The following is a 27,432-nucleotide window of genomic DNA, read 5'->3' on the forward strand; positions in this document are numbered from 1 at the left end:
TTTTGAGCAAACGGTAAGAAAAGTATATATCAATCATGCAATGTATTCGCAAACTAATTGAATATCATATACAAAAACATTGAATGTGGCTGTAAAATTTATTATAGGAAGGTGACGTCTCATCCCAACGAGGAGTGCACCTTGGCGGCCAGTTAGAAGAGTTCGTGGGTGTGCAATGGATGGAGTGACTAAGTCAATCCACCACTTAAAATGTACTACCCAATCTATACCGTCAATACTAGAGGAGACAAGCAGTCTTCTAGAATTTTCTACAATCTTGGAGCCTGAGATGGAGGCAATGATTGATATATTGATGCCCATGGATATCAAGACATTTGATCTGCTTAGATTGTAAGTGACCTATGTATTTTGATTGTAAGTGACCTATGTATTTTGCTATTTGGAGTGTATTTGTTGTTTGTAATCCTTCTTCATTTGTGACAATTTGTACTATTGATTGCGATCGCATGATGCCTTGTTCTAGAAATACGCGGGGCGATGTATAGGTTGCCAAATTTAGTGCAATGGATCTCACAGGAGATCAAGACATCCTCTATTGAATCTACAAGGTGGAGATCAGTGGAGATGGTCTGTCTCTTTGAGAAGTACCTACCCACCAGTATGCTGACAATGGAAACCCACCTTCTCGTGCATCTTGTAGTTGAAGTGGAGATTGCTAAACTTGTCCATACGTGATGGATGTTCTTCTTAGAGCGCTTCATGAAAACCCTGAAAGGATTTATGCGACAACGAGCTCCGCCAAACTGGGTGATTTACAGGTTGTCAAATTTAGTACAATGGATCTCAAAAGAAGATTAAGACATCCTCTATTGAATCCGCAAAGCAGGAAGCAATGGAGACGGTCTATCTCTTTAAGAAGTACCTACCCACCAGTATACTCACAATATAAACCCACCTTCTAGTGTATCTTCTAGATAAAGTTGAGATTGTTGGATATGTTCATACGCAATAGATGTTCTTGAAGCGTTTCATGAAAACCCTAAAAGGCTTTGTGTGACAACGAGCTCAGCCAGAAGGTTAGCATGGTTGAAGGTTGGTTGGTGTCTAAGGTATTAATGCATATTTCACACTGGCTACCAACGGTGGATCAACAGTATGCTATGGTCGTTGAAGGACGATGATAGACTGATCGAAGATGTGGTGGTTGAAAATGGGATGGAAAAAAGAATGGATGCTACAATGAAAAAAATAAAATCGTTTTTGTATGTTGCACAATGCCTCCATGGAGACGTGGCTCGCTAGGCAGGAATAAGCTAGGAAAGATCGGAAAGAAGCGCAATCTAAATTTCAACGTAGTACTCACCATCGACCGATTCGATAACTCGAGGACATAAAGGAGATCCCATGGTTTATGTCAACACGGTGGTTGCATGGAGCTTTAAGCGTAGCGTCTTGTGAAGCGGCGAAGATCTCAACTAAGAAGTGGGAATTCTCGAGGGAATGTAGTCCAAAGATGACGACGTGTTTAGGGTTTGTCGTATCTAGATTTTATATACGGCAACTAATTGACTATTTCAATGTACAATACAAATATGCAGTGCAGCGTGACCGCACGAATGGCATTTTTGCATAGAGTATATCGACAAAAATACGCTCCACAACAAATTGTGATATCATGGCAAAGTTCGAGAAAGAGAGCCGACGACGAGCAACAGATTCAAATACCGTTATAGATGAGATAGAGTATTTTGGAAGCTTACAAAGTATTATCACATTGGATTACCGTAGCTTTTCCATGATCCTATTCGATGTGCAATGATTCAAAGTCATACTTAAAGGAGCTAGGGCAAGAGTTCTAAGAGGTCCATCTGGATTTCTCAAAAAAGATTCTGAAAAAACATGGACAAATTTGCGCGACACGTTTGTATTATTGGCCCATTGTGAATAGATATATGAACACATGTTTTTTTAATTTTATTACGACATGGTACATGTCACAAAAGTTAAATCTCTCTTGTACATGATTTTAAACATATAATTTCCTATCTAAACCTCCGACAACCTCGATGATGGTATGTTGTACCTTCAGCTCCTAGAAGTACAAGAGGATATGATCAAAGCAATGTTCCCAAGGTAGATTAGGACGGTATGCAAATAGAGGGGTCAATATTGCAAGGGATAGAGACCACCGAAAGCTTGGAGCATATAAAGGAGCCAGAATTTGATAACAATGATAGAAATACAAGAGTCCAAGAATTCTTTGAGAACGAGGTCAACTCATCCTTTTGTAGTGAACTTTCTATCGATCTTATAGTGTATTCGGAGTTATGTTAGGAGATTGACATGAAACCATAGTGTACTTCATACTTGGAGTATCCATCTACTCAATTCGTTGACAAATCGCTTATAACGATACATAAAATGTGTGTTTTAAGTAAGATCAATTTTTGAAGATTTATATTATCATGCTTTGCTCGATTTATATTGATTATGCTAACATCAATTCTATCTATGCAAGAAACCTTTGTGGATATTTGGATCCACACGATGAGTCTAGGGATGAGCGACAAGAAGCTACAAAATATCTTCACATGTATGTCTCTAGATCAGATGACTCGATTCAAAGATATGGCGGACATTGAGCTATCTCGGGCACCATCAAGTCGTTCTGTTATATTTACTTTGTTGCATTTTGATGCTTGAGTTTCTTGTAGACGAGATCAATACACCAAACTTGGGCCCAACTGAGAGAGTGGTTCTAGAGGATGTTGCAGAGACATGGACACAGTGAGCCCATGATCAGCTCCAGATACAAGTGCTACTTCTCGCTCTCGTGCAGGTTCGAGAGAACGTGGCTCAAATGGTTGTTGTGGAGATACCGACGCAATGTCTCCAACTCCGCGTGCTACATCACCTATGAAAATTTGTCACATTTATGGAAACGTCTACTCTAGTCACTCCAGCTTTTGCTCTCAGCCGTCCGCAGGTGGCACCCCTATGGGTGCTACTCCGAGAGATACTACTCCCATAGGTACACTAGATGTACATGGATATCCTCACTCCAGCTTTTGCTCTCAGCCGTCCGCAGGTGGCACCCCTATGGGTACTACTCCCATAGGTACACTAGATGTACATGGATATCCTGAATATGTCCAAGAGCATGGTCGCAGGTGGGAGAGGATACATCTTAGGCATACCCCATAGGGATATGAATACCTTCACTACAAGGGATCAGGCTCATACCCGCGCTCCTAGCCGCACAAAATGACTTGGAAAAAAAAGTGTCGGGCCCGTGTAATAGCGCGTGTATCATCGCGGCCAGAGACATGCGTGTAAAAGCGCGTGTACAGTGACAGCCAGTCGCGCGAATACACGACCCCATACACGCGTTCTGCGCAGTTTTGCTGCAAATTTACACGCGAATCTAACAGACTATCCGCGCAAATATACGCGATTTTGACAGATGACACGCGCTTATACACGCGATCGCAGAGGGAAAAAAAAAATCCAGAGAGTGCTTTTGGGTGCCTAGATGCTGTTCCAGCATCCAGCCACCCAAAGGCACTCTCTGGATTTTTTTTTGGTGCATTGCACCATAAAAAAAGAGCGATTTAGATTTCAAGACTCACTCTCTATGAATACACGATTCAATATTACTATCTAAAACTTAATACACGACTCAAGACTCACGATTCAATACATTGTCAATACATGATACATTTGTGTACAAGGGAGTCCATATGTCAAAATAGCCCATGGCTTTAATTAGGAACAAATATATACAAAGTCAAATAGGGAGCTAGGTGCAAAAAAGCCCATGGCTTCAATTACAAAATTTTTTTGTACAACCACATCCTACAGTATTCTGAAAGCTAATCAGAGGATGATGAGAACCCTGTGCTCTCTCCATGATCAGAGGAGCTCGCATCGGTATCTTCCGATGAGTGGTGCTCGCCTCCACCAGGAGCAGTGGCACGAACATCAGCAGTGGCGGCTGGATCATCAGGGGCAGGAGCATCAGCAGCTTGTGCCTGTTCAAGAAATATACCGTATGTAAGTATACATATATATGCAATTAAATAAACCGAAATCATTCATTTAGAGTTTTCAAGTACCTGTCGACCGTATGGTCTCATGGCCGCGTCAAACTGCGCATCCGTAATACGTCCCTCGTTTCTGAAGATGGCCCACGTGTCACGTCTGCTATTGCGGCGAGCATACCCAGTCTCGTGGGCTGTGGGCCCTCTCCCCATAACCCGTCGCTGTAACATAATCAAGATAGTTTGTAAGATCAAAACAATCATAGAATCAATGAATTTGGCAAACAATCAAATAAAGAGGCAAGTTACTTACGAACTCTGCCTCCCACGACTCGACGCCGCCAGATCCGAAATGCGACGATCCAATGGTCTCCATCTGGATCCGTCATGCCTCCACATGCTGCCTGCTCTTCACGCCTCCCTCTGCGCGCTTCTTTGCCTCCTTCCACTCGCGTTTGTGGGCAGTGGCAGGTTTCTCACAAGGATAGCCACCCGCAGCTACATTCACCCCATCATCGTACGCGAGTTTCTTAAGGTGAGATCTTTTATTACTTAAGATCTCCCTTATTCGCGTTCTTCCCCATACATCCGAGAATGTCGCTCGTGGGGGATTGGGGTACCGACTATGTACACTATCTAGGACCTCCCTAACTAACCGGCTATCCTGATCTTTAAATTTTACAAAACAGTTTCTATACATGTTTGAAACTACCCCCCGCATATACTCCATCACCTCTTTCCCTCTCGCATCCATGACTACCCCGCCCCTATCCGTAACATCGTAGAAAATCTCTCCCTCCACCTCTCTCGCCTCCTCCGACTCCTCACTGTCTCCTCGTACATGCCTCCCTCCATGCCCTCTCTCACCGCGTGCCCTACTACCCCCCCCACCAAAGCACCCGCCGCATAATCCTCCACTCCCGCTCTCCCTACTGCGACGTCGGCTCTCATCTGTACTGCGGGAGTAGCCATGACTAGGGGTGGCTGCACGTGACTATGTACGTGACTGTGGCTGTGAGGGAGCACGTGATGGTGGCCATGAGCCCTCACGTGACGGTACAGAGGAGGGTGTGCGTGAGTGTGTCCGTGCAGGGGTGTCTCCTCGGTGAGCGTGTATGCGCAGGGGTACGTCTCGCCGAACTCGCAGGCGTAGACGGCAGTGGAGAGGCTTGTGTACTTGGGGGCGCAGTGTGACCTGGGAGTCTAGGAGGAGGATGGGCATACATATACTCTGTCAGCTCCACTGGATTAGGATGGCGCCCAAAATGGTTTATCATCTCCATCATCCAAGTGGCGTATGCCCACGGATCGGAGGAAGAGCCTGGATCCATGAAGAATCTGCAAAGCGTCGAAATTCCGCCTCAATGAACCAAGCAAAACATGCATATAAAAAATAAACATATCTCCTACAATATATCTCCTCAATATATCTCCTACAATATATAACCTACAACATATATCTACCATTCTAGAAAATAAACATATCTCTTACAATACCAAACATCGAATTAGTAGAAGATCATAAGCCAAAAGAAGAAGTTCATTTCGAATTAGTGACGAAATTCATGAAAAACAAAAACTCTTTCCTCTATCTTGACGGACATTGTCCATCAAGGGAGAAATGACTAAACACATACACAAGGGTTCCTTCTTCTCTCTTTCCTCTATCTTGACGGATGTCGTTTGTCAAGAAATAAATAGTTAAGCACATATACAATGTGTGAATTCTATCCTCTGTCGCTTTCAAGTACACATAGCACGGGTGGAAAGAAAGAAAGCGACAGATTTGCCAAAACAAATAAACGACAACCAACCTCTTTGAAAAGTCTTTGAAAAGTGAGTTCATTGATTCTTGCTTCTCTCTCCCTTTCTGTGTTGTCTGCACCCTTTGCTTCTTTTGGGTAGTCCAAGAGGGAGAAGGCTGGTTCGAAGAGGCAGGTTCGAGGGTTTGGAAGAGCTGGAGGCAGAGGTACTGTAGCGACAAAGAAAGAAGAAGAAGAAGTGTTTTGAAAGAGGGCTTTTGAAAGAAAGAAAGCGACGCAGAAAGAAGAAGAAGAAGTGTTTTGAAAGAGGGCTTTTGAAAGAAAGAAAGCGGCGCGCGCGGTAGGTAAACGCGAAAAGCACGTGTGTAAAAGCGCGTGTAAAAGCGCAGCAGAATACATTGTAGATGCGCCTGTACACGCGACACAGAGACTGTTTATACTTTTTTTAAAAACTGATTGTTCTTGTGTATCCATTGTTTTGTGCATAGGATGTGTATGATTTCACTAAAAACTGATCCTACTTCTGTATTGGTTATTTTGGACATAGCATGTCATCATCCTCTTCAAGCAGTTCTGGTGAGGATGAGACAATGCGTCATCGTGATCGCGACGTGTGGCTGGCACAAAGGATCAAGTGTACGTGTAATCGATGTCAAGGGTGCATTGTACGAGCGCGTCGAATTACATTGAATCACATCTCGATGTATGGAGAATGGATTCAAACAGGTTTAGAGGTGAGAAGATGTGAATTGAAAGTATTAAAATAACTCATGGTGTGCAAATTAATGGAGCGCGTTGTAATATATATACTGTGATTGAAGCAGGATGTAGTACCACACCCTAACATGGTGCCATACGCACGGCGAGAGCATGCAAAGCGTCGACGAGATGATGCTGGAGCTTCGGGATCTATTGTCGGAGATGAGTGGGAAAGGGATGACAATAGCCCTGCACCCCACGAAGTTGTGGAAGAGGAAGTGTTTGATGACATGGTGCGGAATCTTTTTAGGGATGATCGCAAAGGTGTGGACGACAATGATATGGAACAAGAGCATCTCTACAACGCTTCATCGACACCGGTTTTTGAAGGGTGCACATTCTCTATTTTACGTGCTTCACTTGAACTGCTCAATATACAAACAGTTTATGGATGGAGCAATGCAAGTCTTGACGCATTATTGAAGTAAGCATTGTAACTTGCAAATTTCAGTTAGTGGTTTTTGGTTTACAGTATAGGGTTTAGGGTTATGGGCTAATTGATGATATTGGATGCAGGCTATTATCAAACATGCTTCCAAAGGGGAATAGACTACCCACCTCAAGAGACAAAGCGAGGCGCTATGTGACATCTCTTGGAGGATTGGATTATGATCGCATACATGCATGCGTCAATGATTGCATTCTCTTTCGTGGGACGCATAAGGAGGCTCGACAGTGTCCCACTTGTGGTGAAGCAAGGTATAGAACAGATGTGAAGAGTTTTGATGTACCTCGTAAAGTCTTGCGACACTTTCCTATAATTCCTCGCATCAAACACATGTTCAAGTGCAAATCCATAGCAGAGCTCATGTCATGGCATTCCTCGCATCGATCGGATGATGGCATGTGGAGAATTCCTGCAGACACTCCTGCTTGGAAGCATATTGAAGATGAGTGGGCCAGCTTTAAAACAGAGCCCAGAAACTTGAGACTTGGCCTAGGTATGGATGGAGTGAATCCGTTTGGTTTCAAGAGCACCGCATACAGCGTGTGGCCGGTTGTGTTGGTGAATTACAACCTTCCACCATCAATGGCGATCAAGAAGGGACATCTTATGTTATCCCTTCTGATTCCAGGGAAACATAAAGTCAAGCATATGGATGTTTATCTTGAACCGTTGATTGATGAGTTGGAGGAACTATGGAGAGGTGTTGCGGTAGTGGACATTAGTAGGCCTCCCTCCTCTCGACACTTCGACTTAAAAGCAGTGTTGATGTGGACAATGCATGACTTTCCAGGATACAGCGATTGTTCTAGTAAGAATTCTAACTACCTCCCGACTCTAATACTACTAGCTATATCAATTATAACTATTGACTTTATTATTCTAACTTTTTTTTTATTTTAACAGGTTTGAGGACATCGGGTAAACATGCATGTCCTATATGTGGCCCTTCATTGGTACATGAGTATGCTGATGGTTTGTGTAAGACCATATTCGATAATCATCATCGATTTCTCCCATCAGATCACCCTAAATATGCTCCTAGTAAGAGGAGCATTCATCCACATACACTTCGTGCAAAAGATTGGAAGCGTATTTGGGAGTCTTCAAATGTTCTTCCTCCAGATGGCATGAACAGGTACATCTCCATTGTTTTCAATCTTGTTTTGTGTAGTCTCTAAAGTTGGAATAAAGATGACAGTCTGTAATCCCTTGTGTAGGTACTCCATTTTTTTCCGGCTACCATATTGGACCCATCTCAAGATCAACCATCTTCTTGATCCCATGCACATCTTCAAGAATGTGGGATCTAGTATTTGGGAACATGTTATTGGTAAAAGAGACAATGTTAGCGTACGGGAGGACTTGCAGGTCGCAGGACGTATGCGTCAAGCTTGGCCACGAGAGGAGGATGGGCACGTTCGTCTTCCGCCTGCTCCCTGGATTATATCAAAGAAGGAGGAGAAGCAGGTAAAGCAAGCCATCACCACTTTGCGTACTCCCACTGGATGCATGAGATCGTTGAAGGGAGCGTTTACAACCACTAAGAAAAGAGGGGTTGAGCAACTACATGGGTTGAAGTCCCACGATTGGCACAAGATGCTCCAAGTAAGTGTTTTCCAATTATTGTAGGTTGAAATTAAATTTTGTAATGCCCTAACCCAAATATACATGTGCTCTTATGTGCGCAGTTCATACTACCTACTAGCATCGACCATTGTGCAAACAGTAGTTTAAAAAGATGTATTTATAAGATGGGCGAGCTTGTGAGGTATGTAAATCCCATGTAAGATCACCCTTCATTATACCTTGCAAAATGAATGTGCATGAGGTATAACGTACTGTGCATTTATTTTTCAGATATGTTAGTTCCAAAGCAATTGATCCAGCCACATTGGATGATGCGCGTGTTATGGCAGTGGAGGTGGTTTGTATGGTAGAGGAGACTTTTCCGCGAACCATTCTCACAAGTCAACTACATCTCATTGTGCATTTAGTGGATGAAATTGCTTTATGTGGCACTGTGCATGCCCGTTGGATGTTCTTCCTAGAGCGCTTCATGAAGACCTTAAAAGACTTTGTGAGGCAAAGTGCAAGGCCCGAAGGAAGCATGGCTGAGGGTTGGTTGATACAAGAGTCTCTTGTATATATATCAGAATTTCTTGATCAGGTGGATAGCTCTTTGCCGCGACTATGGAGCAATGAAGAGGACTTGAGGATGACGTCTATTGTGCCTCAAGGAAAAGGACAGAGCAAAGTAATTGAGAGAACATTGATTGATGATCTTAATTTCACTTGCATCCTTAATAGTGATGTGATGAGCAGATGGGTTACAAGATACGAGGATGCAAAGACAAAAAGGCAAGCAGACAGAGCTCTCTTTCGGAGGCAACATGGCTCTCGTAAGGCGTACCCTAAGCATCTAGCAACACTTCCGAATGATATTCATGTTGATTGGTTGCATGAGGAAATGGAGAGAGCAGAGAGAGATGAGGGGCTGCATATCACGGCGAAAGAATGGGAGTATGCACGAGGATGCATGTTAAAGGTACATAGAACAAATGTAAATTTGCATTCTTTGTAAGTGATTGGCTTTTCATATTTATTCACATTAATTGCTTACATAGATATTGCTTATATTTTGGTCCAGTGCACTATGTTCAATGCTATATGGTGTGAAGGCAAGCATTTTCGAACACAAAGAATAGATGAAAAGAGGAATACACAAGATTGCGGTGTCATTAGTAGCTTTGAGGGAGCCAATGGAAAAATTGATGATTATTGTGACACAATCCAAGACATATACAGACTTGACTTTCGCCGCTTCTTTGTGTATGTTTTGGATGTCAAATGGCAAATGAACGTGGTGGAAAAAGGGCCTAACGCAACGATAAAACGCCATGCAAGTGGCTATGTAACTATTGACTCTACAAAGTTTTGGCAAACAAAGAAAGATAGGCTCGTATTGCCACAACAATGTGAGCAAGTATGCATTTTTTTACAAATGTGTTTCATGTACATATATATCTAAGCTCGCGCACCCCTTGACTTTTGATATGCTAATTAATTAATGAATTATGTGTATTTGAGCAGGTTATCTATCTGCCAATGGTGCATGACAATAAATGGTGGTATGTCATCCCTATTGCACCACGTTCCAAAGTAATGTATAATACATTCACTGATATGGAGCATATGGAGGATGTGGCAAGCCGCAAAGAAGATGATGTCGAACATGCCAATGTAGATGATCATGATAATGAGGATGAGCGTGCCATTTCTCATGATCATGAGGATGACCCTTCCATTGAGGATGATGGTGATGATGATGAGAATGATCAAGGCATCGGTACCATTATCAATGGGCAAAATAGCGATAGTAGAATAAATTTAATCGTAGCCTTACAAATTGATCAAATGGATATTGATGTTGATCGTTTGGCAAGGATGGATCTTATTGAAGATGAGATCAAACCCTAACCAATCCATCACTGTATTGTTCCAAATTCATGATATTTCTATTGTATACTTTGTCTTTCAATAACCATATGAAGATATATTTTTCAATATATTACGTTGTTGTAAGTGCATGTAGTGGGATTTTGTAATGGTTTGTAAACACTGCAATGCACAATGACATTTTTAAAACTTAATGGTTTTCTGTTTTGAAAAGAAATGGATTTCTGTAGTTAGGCTCTGTGTCGCGTGTAACAGAGCGTGTATTATGACAGACTTAACGCGCAAATACACGCGCCCACACATGCAATTATACACGCGCTGTTACATGCATGTATACACGCGCCCGATATTGCTGTAAGTATAAACGACCATACACGCGCCGGTAACTTTTCGCGTGTAATGGACGCGTGTATGGTGGCATTGTGTTGTAGTGCTTGTAGATGATATGACATGAGCCATCATCCTAAATTATAAGAGAATGAGGATAATGGCTCGTATAAAAGAGTTGTGTCAACAAGTTTTTCGACATGTCGTGGATCATTAGAAGAACATATCAGAGGGGAGCAAGGACTATATAGTAGCATCCTTGCATGAGTTTCTGGTACCCACTGCAGTAGATAAGTTTTCCGCAAGTTCGATGATGGAGTTCATGTATGCGTACATGTCACACAGATGATCAGACGCACGCAAGGCACTTAAGAGTGGGGCCTTAAAGTCGGAGTGACTAGATGTAGATGACTGGCGCCGACTCAAGGAGCAGGCTACCAATTCTCGAAGAAATTGGAGACAACAGTGTGAAGCGTCAAGGACATAACTGGAGATAGAAGTGGTCCATCATCTTGGGAGTGACAACCACACAGGACTTATCTAGGAGACTTAGTAAGTTTTTCTTTTATTATTCTTGCTTATTTTTTTACAATCACTTGTATTTAAAATCATGTTTTTAATAGTGTATTTTGTTTTCTTTGTAGCATTCCATTATAAACCGCGATCCCACCGACCTATAGACTCGATATACAAAGAGACACAGTCTCACTGCATTGATCGACCAATTATATGAACGCGGCCGCCTAGTAAGCCACTCATCTTTCTTGTCTGTACTAGTTATTAATTTTAATTAAAATGCATTATTATATGGCGGGCTTCTGTGTAGTTTCTTTTTTTGTTGAGTCCATTTGATGCTCCTTTTTTGCGATGGGACGAGCTTTCGGATGGCGAGGATCTATAGCTCACCCTTGGATCCGTAGAGTGCACAACCTCTTCTTTTTTTGTCATGTGATTTATGTAGACATTTTCTATACACTATCTTATTATCATCATTTACATCTTGCTATGATTGTACCGTCACTTTCATTACACAATCTTGTATTTATTTTATGTATCACTCTTATAGATTCAAGTACACTTTACCTTCATGAAAACATGCATTTTACACTTTACTGTAACTCTTTTGTATGGCCCAAATAAAGCACATAGTGTTATTTGTGATCCCTGTAACCGTCACCATTAGCATTACAAATTTACTGCACGTGTCGCTATTTGCATCGCAGTTAGTGTCGCAAATTGTCACTATTCACGTTGCTATCATCGTAGTATATACAACGATGATAGGGATATGTATAGCGACGATAATAGTGATTGTTCTACGACGTTGCTAATACGAACGTTTTTTTACGACGAGGATAATTTTTGTATGAATATTTTCATCGCTTTGAACGTCTATATGAGGCTTGTATCTTGTAGTGTCTTTGACTACTATGTCATTGTCTCCAGTATGAAATTTGTCTATGATTAAGAGCATAAAGATACCACGACTCAAAATTTACTCATGGGTGTATAAAATAAAGGGGATAATTAAAGTTTTGAATATAAATTGATCATAAAAATGGAGCTTATGAGTGTATATGAAAACATGTGGTCCTATTTGAAAATGAAAAGTATATGACAAGGCTTACTAGTGTTAGTATATGAAAAGTATATAGCAAGTCTCCATGTGATATAAATTTAGAAATTACAAGATAAATTATTTATGCTTTTATTTGAGACATTCAAGCTTGAAACCTTTGTAATCTTAATAATATTTTAAAAACTTACTTTCTTTTCGAAAGGAATTTGAAGACTATCCCATATTTAAAAATAGTATCCAAACATCTTAAGTGAAACCAAACACGACATTCTTGGCCATTTTAATTTGCAATTTTAGAAGGTTCACCACAAATTTTATGAATTTTACAAACTACCCAACTTGTCTCAATTCAAAATCTGGGATGAATGGCTTTTAAGGCTACTATTAAAAATAGTTTTTCTTTTTCTTTACTACTCTTACGCACCCTTGGATATATACTTGAAACATTTTGAAATCTTTGAGATGAGAAAAAATAGATAGAAAACCAAGATACAACATGAGAAAATAAGAAGCTCAAGAGTTATATCAAATGTGACTTTGTGGTGAGGCTATTGATAACATAGATTGATAGAACTTATTGGTATGATTAGTAGCCAATGTGATGGATAGTATTAATCAAAAGATTATAAATAACATCAATTAAGATGAAAAGATTTGAAAATGAGAAAATTTGGAGCCACTGCTTAAGGAGAGATATAAAAGAATTGGAAAGAATAAAATCTAGCACCACATAAGGACATTTTCTTTATAAGAAGTTGCAAATTCTAACTGCTTAAAAATGAATAGCTTTGAAATTTTAAACCTCTAAATAAATTGGTCTATTATTTGAGCTTTATAACCATAAAAGGTATGGGAGAGGCATATCCATCCCAAAACTTCATCATTTTTGTGAAAAGCCCCCTCAAATTTTTACACTTTGCATAAAAGTCTTATGGTTGGTCTTAAGTGAAAACATGGGACATGGGACATGTTTGTCTTGAAAATTGATGATCTTATAGAAATAATTTATTTTTTATCACTATTTTCAAATGATATGTTTACCCCATCTATAACTAAAAGCTTAATAACTTTAGAAGAGGTAAAGAAGTTATTGCATTCTTATAAACCTGAACCTATATCAAGATGTTTTCTTTTTGTGAGAGTTGAGGAACCTTGAGCTTTTGAAAGTAATAATGGATTTTAATACTTAATCAAGAATTCTTCCAAAAAAACTTAAGTCCATATCTAAAACATATACATCCAAAAGTAACTTATTGGTTTTCTCCAAAAAAATTTACATTTTGCAACGTAAGAATAGTTCAGTATCCTCTAGAAAATCTAAATTCATCAAGGTGTTTAAGAATTTTCTATATGAGGATAAACAAAGCCCTATAACTCTAGAAAAGTGAGAAAAGTAAAGTGTTTTTATGTTTCAAGTATGTTGCCTTTGGTAGAAAAACCAATATCCATCGACTCACTTTTCTCTTGAAGGTGTAGTTAAGGTCACCATTCAAGCTTAACATCCATGCTATACACCAAGATATTGATTCATGAATATATAATTTGCCAAAGAGATAAATGCTTGAATGTACAAGATATCATATGACAATCTTGAAGTATTATTACTTTCTTTTCATATGAGAAACATTTGTTTCTTTTCTTTGTATATGCACATTCTAAATCGTGAGTTGAACCTCTTGTATTAGAGCATGAATACTTGAATCCTTTTGGTTTTCTTGATCAAAATTGTGGTTCAAAACTCATGTCATCTTTATACAACTCAAAGGTGCAGTTGACTTCAACATGTTTAAATATATCATGTGCCACCTCCATCCAAGGAGGTCTAAGGATAGACATAATTATGATAGATGTAGGTTAAAATAGAGATATGGTTGGACAAATGATAGAACTAGGATAAAATTCATATTGTGCTACATATCTAGGGCATGCTTCGCATGATGATATGCAAATTGAGTACACATCACATCCCTAAATTCTAACAAACTACACCACACACCCACATCTCACTTTAACCTAAGCCTTATTGAATAGTCCCTAAAAGCAAATTAAGAGGTTGTAGATGATGATATATGTAGGTGGACTGGAGCCCTAAATGAGAAAGGCAATCATCGTTGAATGTATGAAATAAATCATGTGCTAAGATTTCATGGAACTTAGGTCATTGAACATGGCCTTTTGTTGTATTATTGGAGCCATAAATGAAGGACACACCTAGACCCGTGCTTTGCAAGCAATGTAAGTAAAGTTAGGTTTGTCCTAAGCAACACTTTGGATAGCAAGAGGAACACTGACCATTGTTAAACAATGACCTAACATTTCAGTACCAAAAGACATTGCCAAGGATGACACAAGTCTAGATGATATCAATGGAACTATGTTAGGCTCTGCATATCCTACTTCTACATGGGTTGTGGTGGTTGTTGCACCATTTTTCCCATTTATATATCATGATCACAAATCCTATGCATCAATTGGGCAATTTCACCTCCCCCAAAATGGCTTTCATGAAAGAGACCTCGAGCTCCTAGTAGGGGAAACAGTGTGGCCAACAAACCCCAAATGCAAAGTAGTCAAACCAAAAGATGTATCCTAGTGCTCTAGTCGTTAGAATTTAAGGATCAATATTGCTCGTTGATTGGTTTGTAGTTCCATATGCATAGAAGCTAGCCGATGGATAACATTCATATTGCTAGTGCGAGTTAACACCCACATTTTGGAAGGTGTTTAGGTGGACTTCTTGAGGCTACGGAGACCCCACTACCCTTGCAATAACTCTATGCAACACACTGGGTAGTGGGGGATCCCACTACCCTGGGGTAGGACCTGGCTCTAAGAGCTAAGAATCTTGCCACATACTAAGTCTTTACTTGCATTTCAAAGTAAAGATAGCTATCAATTTAGCAGGTTAAAATGAAAAAGGCATATCACACTATGTAAATTTCTTATTAAACATCTAAAAGGTTTTCCAAGTTTATGTATGACCCCACTCTAATATAAAGAATTCTTTTGTATCCATGCCTTATTACTTAGTGGTACCTTCCTTGTAGCCGAGGCACTGCAATAAAAAAAGGAGGCCACACACCACAACAGAAACGAGGCATAGACACGCATGTTAGACACGCAAAGTCGAGCGCATCTATCATTGCGTCTATATGTGTGTATAAAAGAGCGTGTAAATATATGCGAATTTTGCGTCTATATATACGTGTAAATAGATGCGAATATAGACGCGTCTTCAAACGCGTAATTATTTAACCACCTAAAATTGGACTTAATATAATAAAAAAACCAAAGTTAATAATTATTTTTACATTGCTCTCTAATGAATGGCAGTTCCTCCAGTTGACAAGCCTGATATAAGTAATTAGCGACAAGCGACAGAAACCTTATTATACAATTAGTAGCAAGAATTGCATATATCTCGTAATTTCTCTACTTGAAGATGATAAAAAATACTTCCTTTTTATATGAAAAATTCAATTTAGCTTTAATGATTCTTGAGTATGCATGTGTGCGCATGATATTTTCCATAGAATTAAGAATACACATTGAATCATTAAGCAAATTAAGTATGTTACAGTGAATGATCCATCTCATCTTCAATGAGATCAGCCCTTGCTAAACTATCTACTTCTGGGTCTATGTTACCAACAGGTAACGAAACAAACAAGTCTATCCCACTATCAGATGTGTTGCTATATTGCTCAATAACTTCAGCAATATCATCAATCACATTATTGTCCTCTTCTGCGTTTCCTTGAACATCCTCGCGAGGTTCATCTTGTACTATATCATGCATATCATCCATTATGGTATCATCATGTACATCATCATTAATTGTTGAATTGTCATCTACTATCTCTATGTCGATAATATTACCATATATTGGTTTTGAACGATTAGATATAGGGATGACATACCACCATCGGTTATTGTTTACCATTGGATGATACACAACTTGTATTTGAAAAACAAAAGCAAGAAACTTAAATACTTATTATATTGTGTATATGTATCACATGTATACATATAAAAAATTTAGCTTTTGCATATATACCTGCTCGCATTGTTGAGGCAGTACTAATGTGTCATTCTTGTTTTGGTGAAGTTTCATAGAGTCAATGATTACAAAAACACTTGGATGACGTCTGATTGTGCAATACTCACCATTTGTTACTACTTCTTTAAATCACTTCACATCCAGTACATATATAAATAATCGTCTGAAGTCAAGCTTCAGAATATCTTGGATCAAGCCACAATAACCTTCCATGGTACCATTGGCATCCTCGAAGTGAGCAAGGACACCACAATCTTGGGTATTTCTCTTTTCATCTATACGTTGAGTTCGAAGATGTTTATCCTCACACTAAATAGCATTGAATAATGTACACTAGTAGTAAAATATTAAGATCAAACATGTCAATTTTTTATATAAAATATAACTTATAGAAACAAATTAATTGATAGTATGTCTCACCTTTGATAAGAAACCTCATGTGTATTCCCACTCTTCTTGAGATATATTAATTTCCTCTTTTTCCATTCTCGCCATTTTCTCATGTAACCAATCTATATTAATATGACGTGGGAGTGCATTTAGATTATCTGAAAATGAGACATTACATCTATATCTGGTGCGAAATGCTTGTCTTTCGTTTTTTCTTCTTGCCCTTGCTTCATTATATAGTGTCACTCATTTTCTCATTACATCACTATTGAGCACACAAAAACTATTTAACTTACGAAGTTCTTCTTTTGTTAGTACTTTACTCATTCCTTTTCCTTGAGGTATTATAGAGATCATCCTCAAGTCTTCATCATCTTTCCATAGTTGTGGTTTAAAAGGGGTCCACTTCAGTAAGATATTCAGAGATATAAACAAGGGATGATTGCACTAACCAACCCTCAACCATGCTTCCCTCAGGCCGTGCTTTTTTCCTCACAAAATCTTTCAAGATTTTCATGAAGCACTCAAGAAAAAATATCCACCTTGCATGAACTACCCCACAAAGTGCGATCTCATCAATCGAATATATGAGTAAATGTAATTGAGTAGTCAAAATGGATCGAGGAAAAATTTCCTCCACCAAACAAACCACCTCAACAAATAATACTCGAGCATCTTGCAATTTGTTTGGATCAATTTCCTTCAAGCTCACATATCTATCAAGATATATTTGACAATTGTTTATTTTTATGTAGAAATTCAAAGATATATAATGAAAAAATACAATGTATACACACCTCACAAGCTCTCCTATCTTGTAAATGATATCACGTACATCTCTGAATACACAATGGGATATGCTAGTAGGAAGTACGAACTGAATGTAAACAATATTCATAGATCAAATGATTAATTGAGGAAAAAGTCATAATACCTCAAAGTTTACACATAGTTACTCCACTAATTACTATATTCAAGGTTAGAGATACTCTTACTTGAATCATTTTGTGCCAATCGTGGGACTTCAAACCAGATAGTTGCTCCACACATATTTTCTTTTTCTTTATGAAGGCTCCCTTGAGACATCTTATACATCCTGTGGATGTTCGAAAGCTACATATTGTTACTCCACTATTTTTTTCTCATTCTTTGATAACATCCAAGGTGCATGGGGTAGCTCAATCTTTCCTCTAGGTCCAATACATAGCCACACTCGTCTCATGCAACCAATGTTACGTAAATCCTCCCTTACATTGACTGAATCACGAGCCCCTATCAAGTGATCCCATAATGTAGATACAACATTTTTGAATATGTGTATGGGGTCCAACAAGTAATTGATCTTGAGTTCAGTCCAATACGAAAGACGAAAAAATATAGAAAACCTAACAAACAAATAATATATTATGTAAACAATTCATCATGCTAAATACTTTAAAGTCAATCGAGAGAAATGCACTTCTTACCGACTCATGCCGAGTGGAGGATGGCTGTCGGCATTAATCCATCTCTCCTTCCAATCTCGAATGATTAGAGATTGTGGAGTCATTTCATTAGTAGGGAGAACATATTTGGAATGGTCAATAGGAAGAAATCGATGATGATTGTCGATAACCTTCTTTAAACGTGCCGGCCTAGAGGAAACTAGAGAGGGACCGCAAATAGGACATGCGTGATATCCTGATGTGGTTAAACCTGAACAAACAAGTGAATTCAAAAAATGCCACTACAAGGATTTGAGCTAGTAGCGACGCCGATTAGCGACGGCGGATAGCGACGTCGCTATTAGCGTCGCTATTTGCGTCGCTATTTGTATCGCATTTGCGACGTAAATAGCGACGCTCCACAGGAAAAAAAAGCGACCGAAATCGAGCGCGGTTTTCATTTCGTGTTTGCTCCATTGTGAGTTTTGAGAGCGAGAGCGAGGGAGAGAGCGACCGTCGTGAGAGAAGGAGAGGAAGAAGACTTGCCGTCGCCGCCGTTGTTCGCGAAGGAGAGGAGACTTCATCACAAAGAGGAGCCGCCCCACGCTCGCCATATCTTATCGGTGAGTCTCCCTCTCTCTTTCTTTTGCTTATTTAATATTTAAATCACTCTCTTTTGCTTGTTTAGGAGAGGAAATGAGAGAGAATGAGAGGGAGAGGAAGAGAGAGGGAGAGAGTACGAGGGAGAGGAAGAGGAAGAGGGAGGGATAGGAAATGAGAGAGGGAGAGAGAAAAAGAGAGGGAGAGGGAGGGAGAGGAAAAGTACATTCTCTCTTCCTCTCCCTTTTGCTTGTTTAATGTTTAAAGCACTTTCTTTTTTGCTTGTTTAGGAGAGGAAATGAGAGAGTAAGAGAGAAAGAGGGAGAGGGAGAGGAAGAAAGAGAAAGAGAAAGAGAATGAGAGGGAGAGGGAGAGGGAGAGGGAGAGGGAGGGAAAGGAAATGAGAGAGGGAGAGAAAGAGAGAGTGCATTCTCTCTCCCTCTCCCTTTTGCTTGTTTAATGTTTAAAACACTTTATTTTTTGCTTGTTTAGGAGAGAAAATGAGAGAGAAAGAGAGGGAGAGAAAGAGAGGGAGAGGAAGAGGGAGGGGAAGGGGAAGGAAATGAGAGAGAGAGAAAGAGAAAGAGAGGAAGAGTGCATTGTCTCTCTCTCTCTCCCTTTTGCTTGTTTAATGTTTAAATCACTTTATTTTTTGCTTGTTTAGGAAATGAGAGAGAAAGAGAGATAGAGAGGGAGAGAAAGAAAGGGAGAGGAAGAGGGAGGGGAAGGAAATAAGAAAGGGAGAGAAACAGAAAAAGGGAGAGGGAGAGGGAGAGGGAGAGGGAGGGAGAGTGCATTCTCTCTCTCTCTCCCTCTTGCTTGTTTAATGTTTGAATTACTTTCTTTTTTGTTTGTTTAGGAGAGAAAATGAGAGAGAAAGAGAGAAAGAGAGGGAGAGGGAGAGAGAGGGAGAGGAAGAGAGGAAGAGGAAGAGAGAGGAAGAGGAAGGGGAATAAAATTTAAGATAATAGACTTATCGATAATGGTACGCAATGTGCTTTGCCATGGGCCACGTACATTTGTGACTCTTTAAGATGGCTTAAAATTGGTCATGTCCTTCATAATGTCCAAGTAGGGGATCTAATTGTGATATGCATAATTCATTGTTTTTGTATTAACTTTATAAGCATAACAAATTAGAAATCATGCCAACTAGTCAACGGAAGGACTAAAAGAAAATGATACCCTAGCTAATGGTCATTACGGTACTTCATCAAAATGAATCCAAAAGTATTGTTATAGAAGAAGAATCCCTTAAATTGAGTATAAGATATTTTCTCTCAGGTCTTATGACTATGAGTAGAATTGATTGAAATAGATTTTATTACTATACTTGATAAATTTCATACATGGCATTAATTTTAATACGCGATCCTAGGACAAAAAAACCACATTTCTAAGATGCTTTTTATTGAGACTGATTTATTATTAGACTAAAAGATCCTCAATGATGCTCATAAATGGATTACTTATACTCAAAGCCCTCTAGTGCAGTTTTTTACAATAACGAATAATTATCTATCGAGACAAACAAATCCTTGAGCATGATACAAGGCCGAGATATAACATCAAAAAATCTCTCAACTACTATGTACAATGCAAGATTTATGGTCAACTTGCAACTTGACATACATCTCCATAAAGCTATCCATTTAAGCCTCGTTTCATGTAATGTAGATAAGATGAAAAACGAAGGTCTTATTGTTCAAGACGGCGAGACGTATCTTAATCAGCGTGTCCCATGTCCTTGCTCTCAATGCAAGTTGACAATTAGACAAAAATGTAGATTGTCTATAGAACACGTACAACGATTTGGCGAGTTTCAATCTGAGATCATTGATCAGGCGATTGCAGATTTTCAGCAAACGGTAATTTGAAGTTAATATTAATCATGCATTGTACTCGCAAGCTAATTGAAAACCATACACAATAAGATTGGGTCTTGTTGGCAAATTTTCTATCCAGGGGAGGTGATGTCTCAACCCAAGGAGTACACCCTTTGCAGCCAATTAGAAGAGTTCGTGGACGTGCAATGGATGGATTGCACGAGCCAATCCACCACTCGCAAGGCCCATCTATACCGTCAATGCCATAGAAGATAGACAACCTTCTCGACCTACCTACAATCTTGGAGCCTGAGATGGAGGCAATGATCGATGCACTGATTTCCATGGATGTTGAGACGTCTGACCCGCTTAGAGAGGAAGCATCCATATCATTATATGATGGGTGCCGAGTATCTCGGTTGAAGACATTGCTTGCACTCTTAAGTGTGCAAGCAAAATACGGTTGGAGCAATACGAGTGTGACTGAGTTATTCAGGTACCATAGGCTTCATTGATTTTTTTTAATAGTTTTATTACAAACATTTGTGCTTTTTCAAGGTGTTTTATGATTTTTTTCAAGTTATTGAAATATCATATATTACCACCTGCAAATACAATGCCTAAGTCTCGTGATGATGCATGACATGTTTTACAGAAGCTTGGTATGGACTACAATAACATCCATGCATGTATCAACGATTGCATACTGTTTCGAGATGAATACGAGACTATGGAGACATGTCCAAAGTGTGGTGCTCATAGGTATCGACAGGACTTGCAAGGGCAAACCATCCCTCAAAAATTTCTCAGACACTTTCTGCTCATCCCCCGCATAAACCACATTTTTCGCACGTCTGACATGGCAAGCTTAACAACGTGGCATGTGCAGAATAGGTCCACGGATGGAGTTCAACGAATATTAGCGGATTCGCACGCATGGAGCCACATTGACTCTACCTTCCCAGGCTTTGCACGAGAGCCAAGGAATCTTCGGCTCGATCTCGCCATGGATAATGTGAACCCATCCAGTCTGCGCTCAACTTCTTACAGTGTGTGGCCTATAGTGCTTGTCAACTACAACATCCCTCCATGGCTTTCTACGAAGAAAGGACATCTCATCCTTACCTTACTTGTCCCGGGCCGCTACAAAGTAAAAAATATGGACGTGTATCTTCATCCATTAGTCGATGACCTTAAGATTTTGTGGGAGGAGGGGGTCACTGTGCAAGATATGAGCATGCACGATAGTCGGCAGTCAGCCAACATTCGAGCCATTCTCATGTGGACAATGCATGACTTTCCGGGATTGGGAGAGTCCTCAGGTGAGCAGACCTCGGTTCTCGCTGGTAATATCTATATTTTATTTCATTCAATCAAGTATTCACTAGGTCATGACTCGCCTTACAGGTCTTGTTACCTCAGATTATTATGCATGTCCATTGTGTAGGCCACAGTTAGACTCCTGAAGGTCACGAACCATGAAGAAGATGGTATATCAAGGACACGCCGCTTTCTTTCCGGAGAATCATGAACTCAGGGAAGGTTTTCTTGGATGACCTCTAACATGTATGAACGATGCAAGGTGGTAAGAGCTAAAAATGGTAAACCTGGAATCATATCCAAATGGAATGCGACGGTTCTTAGTTTTCTACGAGTTGCCATATTAGACCCACTTACAGGTCAACCACTTGTTGGATCCCATGCATATTTTCAAGAATGTGGGCAGCTTGCTATGGAACCACAGCACAGAAAAGAGAGACACTATAGGGTCTCGAATGGATTTGAAGGAGATAGGTAAGATGGAGACGCTTTGGCCGCAGTCAAGTACTGAAGGGGTAGTGCAGCTTCCTCGCGCTCCTTGGGTTTTGTCCACCAAAGAAGAGCGCATTTTGAAGCAAGTAATCAAGTTTATCCGCACTCTGACGGATATAATGCGTTCTCTCAGGTCCGCATTTTCTAAAGATGACCAATTGTCGAGGCTAAAATCCCATGATTGGCATAAGATATGTCAGGTTTGTGAACATAATGGATTGAAATTAGCGTGGGTATTTTGCAATTTGGAAAGTGGCCATCATTCATAATGCTTTCTCATTTGTGGCAATTTGTTCTACCGATTGTGATCACAGGATGCCTTACTCTAGAAATTTGCGAAGCCATTTACAAGTTGTCGATTTTGGTGCAATGGATCTCACAGAAAGAGATTAAGACGTCCTCTATTGAATCCACAAGGCAAGGAGTAGTGGAGACAGTCTGTCTCTTTGAGAAATACCTGCCCACTAGCATGCTCACAATACAAGTTCACCTTCTTGTGCATCTTGTAAACGAAGTGGAGATTGCTGAACCTGTCCATACGCGATGGATGTTCTTCCTGGAGCGCTTCATAAAAACCCTGAAAAACTTTGTGTGACAACGAGCTCGTCCAGAAGGTAGCATGACGGAAGGTTGGTTGATGTCAGTGGCGTTAGTGTATATCTCACAATGGCTACCAACGGTGGAACTAGCCAATGAAATGCTATGGACACTGAAGGACGATGATAGACTGACTGGAGATGTGGTTGAAAATGGGGTAGAAAAAAGAATGGATACCTCAATGGAAGAGAATGTGAATCGCTTTTATATGTTGCACCATGTCTCCATGGAGACGTAGCTCGCCAAGTACCAAATTGCAAGGCAAGATCGAGAGGAAGCGCAAGCTGAATTTCGACGCAGTACACATCATCGACCGATTCGATATCCCGAAGGCATGGAGGAGATGCCGCGATTTATGTCAACACAATGGTTGCATAGAGCCTTGACCGCAGCATCCAGCGAAGGGACAGAGGTCTCAATGGAAGAGTGGGAGTTCTCGAGGGAATGTAGTCCAAAGGTGATGAGGGATTTAGAATGTGTCGTATCTAAGTTTTATATGCGACATCTAATTTGAGTGTTTCAATGTGCAGTACAAAATATATAGTGCAGTGTGGTCGCGCGGACGACATTTTTGCGTAGAGCGTATTGACAAAATGCGCTCCACCATGGACTATGGTGTCATGGCAAGGTTTGAGCAAGAGAACGGGCGACGAGCAACGGATCCGAACACGGTTGTGAATGAGATGGATTATTTTGGGAACTTGTAAAGATTTATTACGGTGGATTACCGTAGCTTCTCCATGATACTATTCGATGTGCAGTGGTTCAAAGTGGTACTTGGAGGAGCTGGAGCAACAGTTCGACGAGATCCATCTGGATTTCTCGAAATAGATTCCGAAAAAAATAGACGGATTTGTGCGTTGCCGACCCATTGTGAACATGTGCATAGTCATTTGCTTGCTAATTGTAATACGACATGGTTTATGTCACAATGGTTTGAACTCGCTTTGTACGTATTTGTGAACATGTAATCTTCTATCCAAACCCCCGACAACCTCGATGGTGGTATGTTATACCTTCAACTCCTCGAAGTGCGAGAGTATATGATCAAAGCAATGTTTCGAGCATAGATAAAGAAAATATGCAAATAGAGGAGTCAATATTACAAGGAGTGGAGACCACCGCAAGCTTGGAGCCCGCATCGGCTAACAATAATGGAAATACAGTAGTCCAAGAATTTTTTGAGAACGAGACAAACTCGTTTTTTTGTGATGACATGTCTATCGACCTTCCAGTGTATGCAGAGTTGTGTCAAGAGATTAACATGGGACCATAGAATACTTCATTCTTGGAGAATTATATTACTCAATTCGTTGTTTAGATCTTCCATAAAGGTACATAAGATATACATTTTAAGATGGATTTTTCAAAAATGATTTATATTACTGTACTTTGTATAGTTTGAATTGATTATTCTAACACCATTTTTTATCTGTGTAGGTGATATTTTCAAGATGAGTCGAGGGATGAGCGATGAGTTTCAGGACATGATGACACGCATGTCTCCAGACCAGCTTGCGAGATTCAAAGAGATGACAGACCAGGAGCTGTCTCGTTCTTCGTCAGGGGACTCTGCTAAATCTGCTTCAGCGCGATCAAATGCTTCAACTTCGAGCAGACGATCTTGACGCTCACGACTTGGACCAGAAGAAGGGACTGCATCGGGATCAGGGGGATGTTGCCGTGGAGACACGGATGTGGTGTCTCTGTCTCGTCGTTCAGCTGGAGTTGCGTCACCTCCAGGATTTGTCACACCTGTGGGGACGTCTACTCCAGTTACTCCGGCTTTTGCGCAGCCGTCAGCAGGTGGTACCCCTTTTGGTGGCACCCCTTTGAGTGCCACTTTGAGAGAGGTTACCCCTGTCGGTACACCAGATGTAGAGGGGTCTCTTGGATATGCCTAGGAGCGTGGACGGAGATGAGAGAGAACCCATCTTAGGCAGACTCCTCGGGGTTATGGATACCTGATTGATAGTAGGTCAGGAGCCATCATCATGAATGATGAGGGGAGGAGGGTGATGGCTCACATGAGAGAGTTGTGCCAACAAGTTTTTCGACACGTCTTGGATCATTGGAAGAACATACCGGAGGGGAGCAAGAACTACATAGTAGCATCCTTGCACGAGGAGTTTCCGGTACCAGCCGCAGTAGATAGATTCTCTACGGGCTGGATGATGGATTGCATGCATGCATACATATCACAGAGACGATCCGACGAACGCAAGGCAATCAAGAGTGGGGCTGCAAAGCTCGAGTGGTTAGATACAAACGACTCGCACCGATTTAGGGAGAAGTCTACAGATTTGCCAGGACGTTGGAGTCAGCAGCGAAAGGCGGCGAGGGTAGGACTCCAGGCCGGAGTGGTCCATCATCTTGGAAGTGACGGCCACAGGACATATTTGAAGGACTTTGTAAGTTTTTCTTTTATTTTGCTTATTTATTTTTTTGAAATATTTTTTGTATTGACAATCATGTTTTTAACAGTTAACATTTTATTTTCTTTGCAACACTCCATTACAAATCGCGATCCGCAAGGCCTTGAGACTCGATATGCAAAGAGACACGATCTCAATGCATTGATTGACCGATTGTATAGACGCGGTGGCCTTGTAAGTCACTCATCTTTCTTGTCCGTAGTTACCATGAGATATTTAAATACATTATTGTATGGTGGATTGATATGTTGTTTCTTTTTCTGCAGAATCCGTTCGACGCTCCTTTGCGGCGGGACGAGCTTTCGGGGGACGAGGATTTCTAGCTCGCCCTTGGATCCTTGGAGCTCACACACCTTTAATTTTTAATCGCTTGATCTATGTAGACATTTTCTATGTATTAGTGATATCCTTTCATGATTGTACCAATCGCATTTTATGCGATCATGTATTTATTTCATGTATCAAATTTATGATTTCAGTATACATTCTTTTTGTTTGCAAGCGCTTTGTATGCAGTAGTACACTGCCCTGCCACAAAAAAAAAATTACATGTTGCTGTCGCTATTTGCGTCGCAAATTTACCGCTCGCGTCGCTATTGGCCTCGCTATGCGCGTCACAAATTCACTGGTTGCGTCGCTATATGGTTGTGTCGCATCTAGCAACGCCAATAGGGACATTTCTATAGCGTCGTCAATAACAACGCTTTTTGTGATGACGGGGGCAAATTTTGTTGTTTGTATTTTTGTCGCTTTAAACGTCGGTATAAGGTCTATATCTTATAGTGTGCAATTGATTCAAGTCTTGAATTTTAAATATAGAGTTATATACATGTACTTGAACACTCTCCGTATCCTGAAAAGTCATGCATGGTCCACAACATGGCCTTCAACGTGAAATCTCTAAAGGATACTGATGCGCTTGTATCTTGCATCTCAATATCTTCCCATAACATTTATAATTCTTCAATCAAAGGCTCTAAGTACATGTCCATGTTTTTTACCTTGTGCTTTACACGAATCAGAAGAAAACATTACATGTCCCTTTTTAATTGCCATGGATAAAGGAATATTATAGTTCACCAATACCACTCGCCATACACTATATGATGTGCTTTTGATGCCAAATGGATTAATTCCATCCATACCTAAACCAAATCTCAAATTTCTTGGCTCTTCTTTGAAAACGGGCCACAAATTATCTATATGTTGCCATGCTGGTGTGTCTACAGGGATCCTCCATTTTTCATCACTTGAACGATGACTGACATGCCATGACATGAGCTTTCCAATAGACTTACACTTGAATATAAGTTGAATACGTGAAACAATCAAAAAATGTCGCAAAACCTTACGAGACACATCCATTGACTTCATCTCCACTTCTTATCTTGATTCACCACAAACAAGACACTCGTGCGAACTCATGAATCCCACGAAATAAGACACAATCATTGACACGTGTATGGATCTTGACATAATCGAGACCTCCCAGAGATGTCAAGTAATGTTTTGCTTGCTCTCTCTTAGTTGACAATTTGTTTCCTTTTGAAAGCATTTATAATAATAACCTACATATATTTTTAAAAGTGAGTTAAAAAACCACCAACATATATTTGTGTCTGATTTCAAAATAGAACAATTAATATTATGATTCATAAGCCAAACTAAATTGATACCTACTTCAATAACGCATTTAAACTGACATTACTCCATCCATAAATTGTTTGCAAGTTAAGTATCTCAAGGGACGCACAAAGAACGGAGTACGTACAACCTTCATACAAGGGAGTAGATGACGCTATGTATAGTGGATCATCTGGCTTCGTAGAGTGACATTCTCCCTGAACCGGTTGCGAAAATAGATGGTGTACCATGTTGTCCAAAATCTCATCCTCTACAACTTGATGGGGCATTTCATGAGGGCTATTATCATGGTCATTAGTCTCCACTCTTCT

The 27,432-nt window shown here is 40.2% G+C and overlaps 4 protein-coding genes across 4 annotated transcripts in view; 2 read left to right on the plus strand and 2 right to left on the minus strand.

Moving 5' to 3' along the window:
- Positions 1 to 3,833: 3,833 nt before the first annotated feature.
- On the minus strand, positions 3,834 to 4,377 carry LOC148020734 (uncharacterized). Its single transcript, XM_087698173.1, has 3 exons — positions 4,315 to 4,377; positions 4,077 to 4,223; positions 3,834 to 3,992 (listed from the first exon to the last, which is right to left on the minus strand). The coding sequence occupies exons 1-3, from the start codon at positions 4,375 to 4,377 to the stop codon at positions 3,834 to 3,836; spliced, it is 369 nt and encodes a 122-aa protein (XP_087554299.1).
- An 865-nt stretch (positions 4,378 to 5,242) lies between these two features.
- Positions 5,243 to 27,432, minus strand: part of LOC148020735 (uncharacterized) — a 31,855-nt gene continuing 9,665 nt past the window's right edge. Inside the window, exon 3 of the mRNA XM_087699443.1 lies at positions 5,243 to 5,339. Coding sequence (XP_087555569.1) covers positions 5,250 to 5,339 — 90 coding nt within the window. The 3' untranslated portion in view covers positions 5,243 to 5,249. The remainder of the gene's footprint in view (positions 5,340 to 27,432) is intronic.
- LOC148020736 (uncharacterized) lies at positions 7,554 to 8,149 on the plus strand. Its single transcript, XM_087699365.1, has 2 exons — positions 7,554 to 7,779; positions 7,875 to 8,149. Exons 1-2 carry the CDS (start codon positions 7,554 to 7,556, stop codon positions 8,147 to 8,149), a joined length of 501 nt encoding a protein of 166 aa, XP_087555491.1.
- Positions 8,352 to 10,448, plus strand: LOC148020737 (uncharacterized). The gene is made up of 4 exons (XM_087699366.1): positions 8,352 to 8,438; positions 8,824 to 9,516; positions 9,619 to 9,954; positions 10,062 to 10,448. Exons 1-4 carry the CDS (start codon positions 8,352 to 8,354, stop codon positions 10,446 to 10,448), a joined length of 1,503 nt encoding a protein of 500 aa, XP_087555492.1.

The sequence above is a fragment of the Lygodium microphyllum genome, chromosome 18 (genome assembly GCF_053477565.2).
Source record: "Lygodium microphyllum isolate KBCC chromosome 18, Lygodium_microphyllum_v1.1.10, whole genome shotgun sequence".
Taxonomy (NCBI): domain Eukaryota; kingdom Viridiplantae; phylum Streptophyta; class Polypodiopsida; order Schizaeales; family Lygodiaceae; genus Lygodium; species Lygodium microphyllum.

What these genes read in the sequence shown, in the direction of transcription:
- LOC148020734 (XM_087698173.1), bottom strand. Translation starts at nt 4,377, where the DNA reads ATGGAGACCATTGGATCGTCGCATTTCGGATCTGGCGGCGTCGAGTCG. An exon ending in AGTCGTGGGAGGCAGAGTTC is followed by an intron (nt 4,224 to 4,314) that starts GTAAGTAACTTG and finishes ATTATGTTACAG; the next exon opens with CGACGGGTTATGGGGAGAGG. An exon ending in TGAGACCATACGGTCGACAG is followed by an intron (nt 3,993 to 4,076) that starts GTACTTGAAAAC and finishes TTTCTTGAACAG; the next exon opens with GCACAAGCTGCTGATGCTCC.
- LOC148020736 (XM_087699365.1), top strand. Translation starts at nt 7,554, where the DNA reads ATGGCGATCAAGAAGGGACATCTTATGTTATCCCTTCTGATTCCAGGG. An exon ending in AGGATACAGCGATTGTTCTA is followed by an intron (nt 7,780 to 7,874) that starts GTAAGAATTCTA and finishes TTATTTTAACAG; the next exon opens with GTTTGAGGACATCGGGTAAA.
- LOC148020737 (XM_087699366.1), top strand. Translation starts at nt 8,352, where the DNA reads ATGCGTCAAGCTTGGCCACGAGAGGAGGATGGGCACGTTCGTCTTCCG. An exon ending in CAAAGAAGGAGGAGAAGCAG is followed by an intron (nt 8,439 to 8,823) that starts GTAAAGCAAGCC and finishes GTGCATTTATTT; the next exon opens with TTCAGATATGTTAGTTCCAA. An exon ending in TGCCACAACAATGTGAGCAA is followed by an intron (nt 9,955 to 10,061) that starts GTATGCATTTTT and finishes GTATTTGAGCAG; the next exon opens with GTTATCTATCTGCCAATGGT.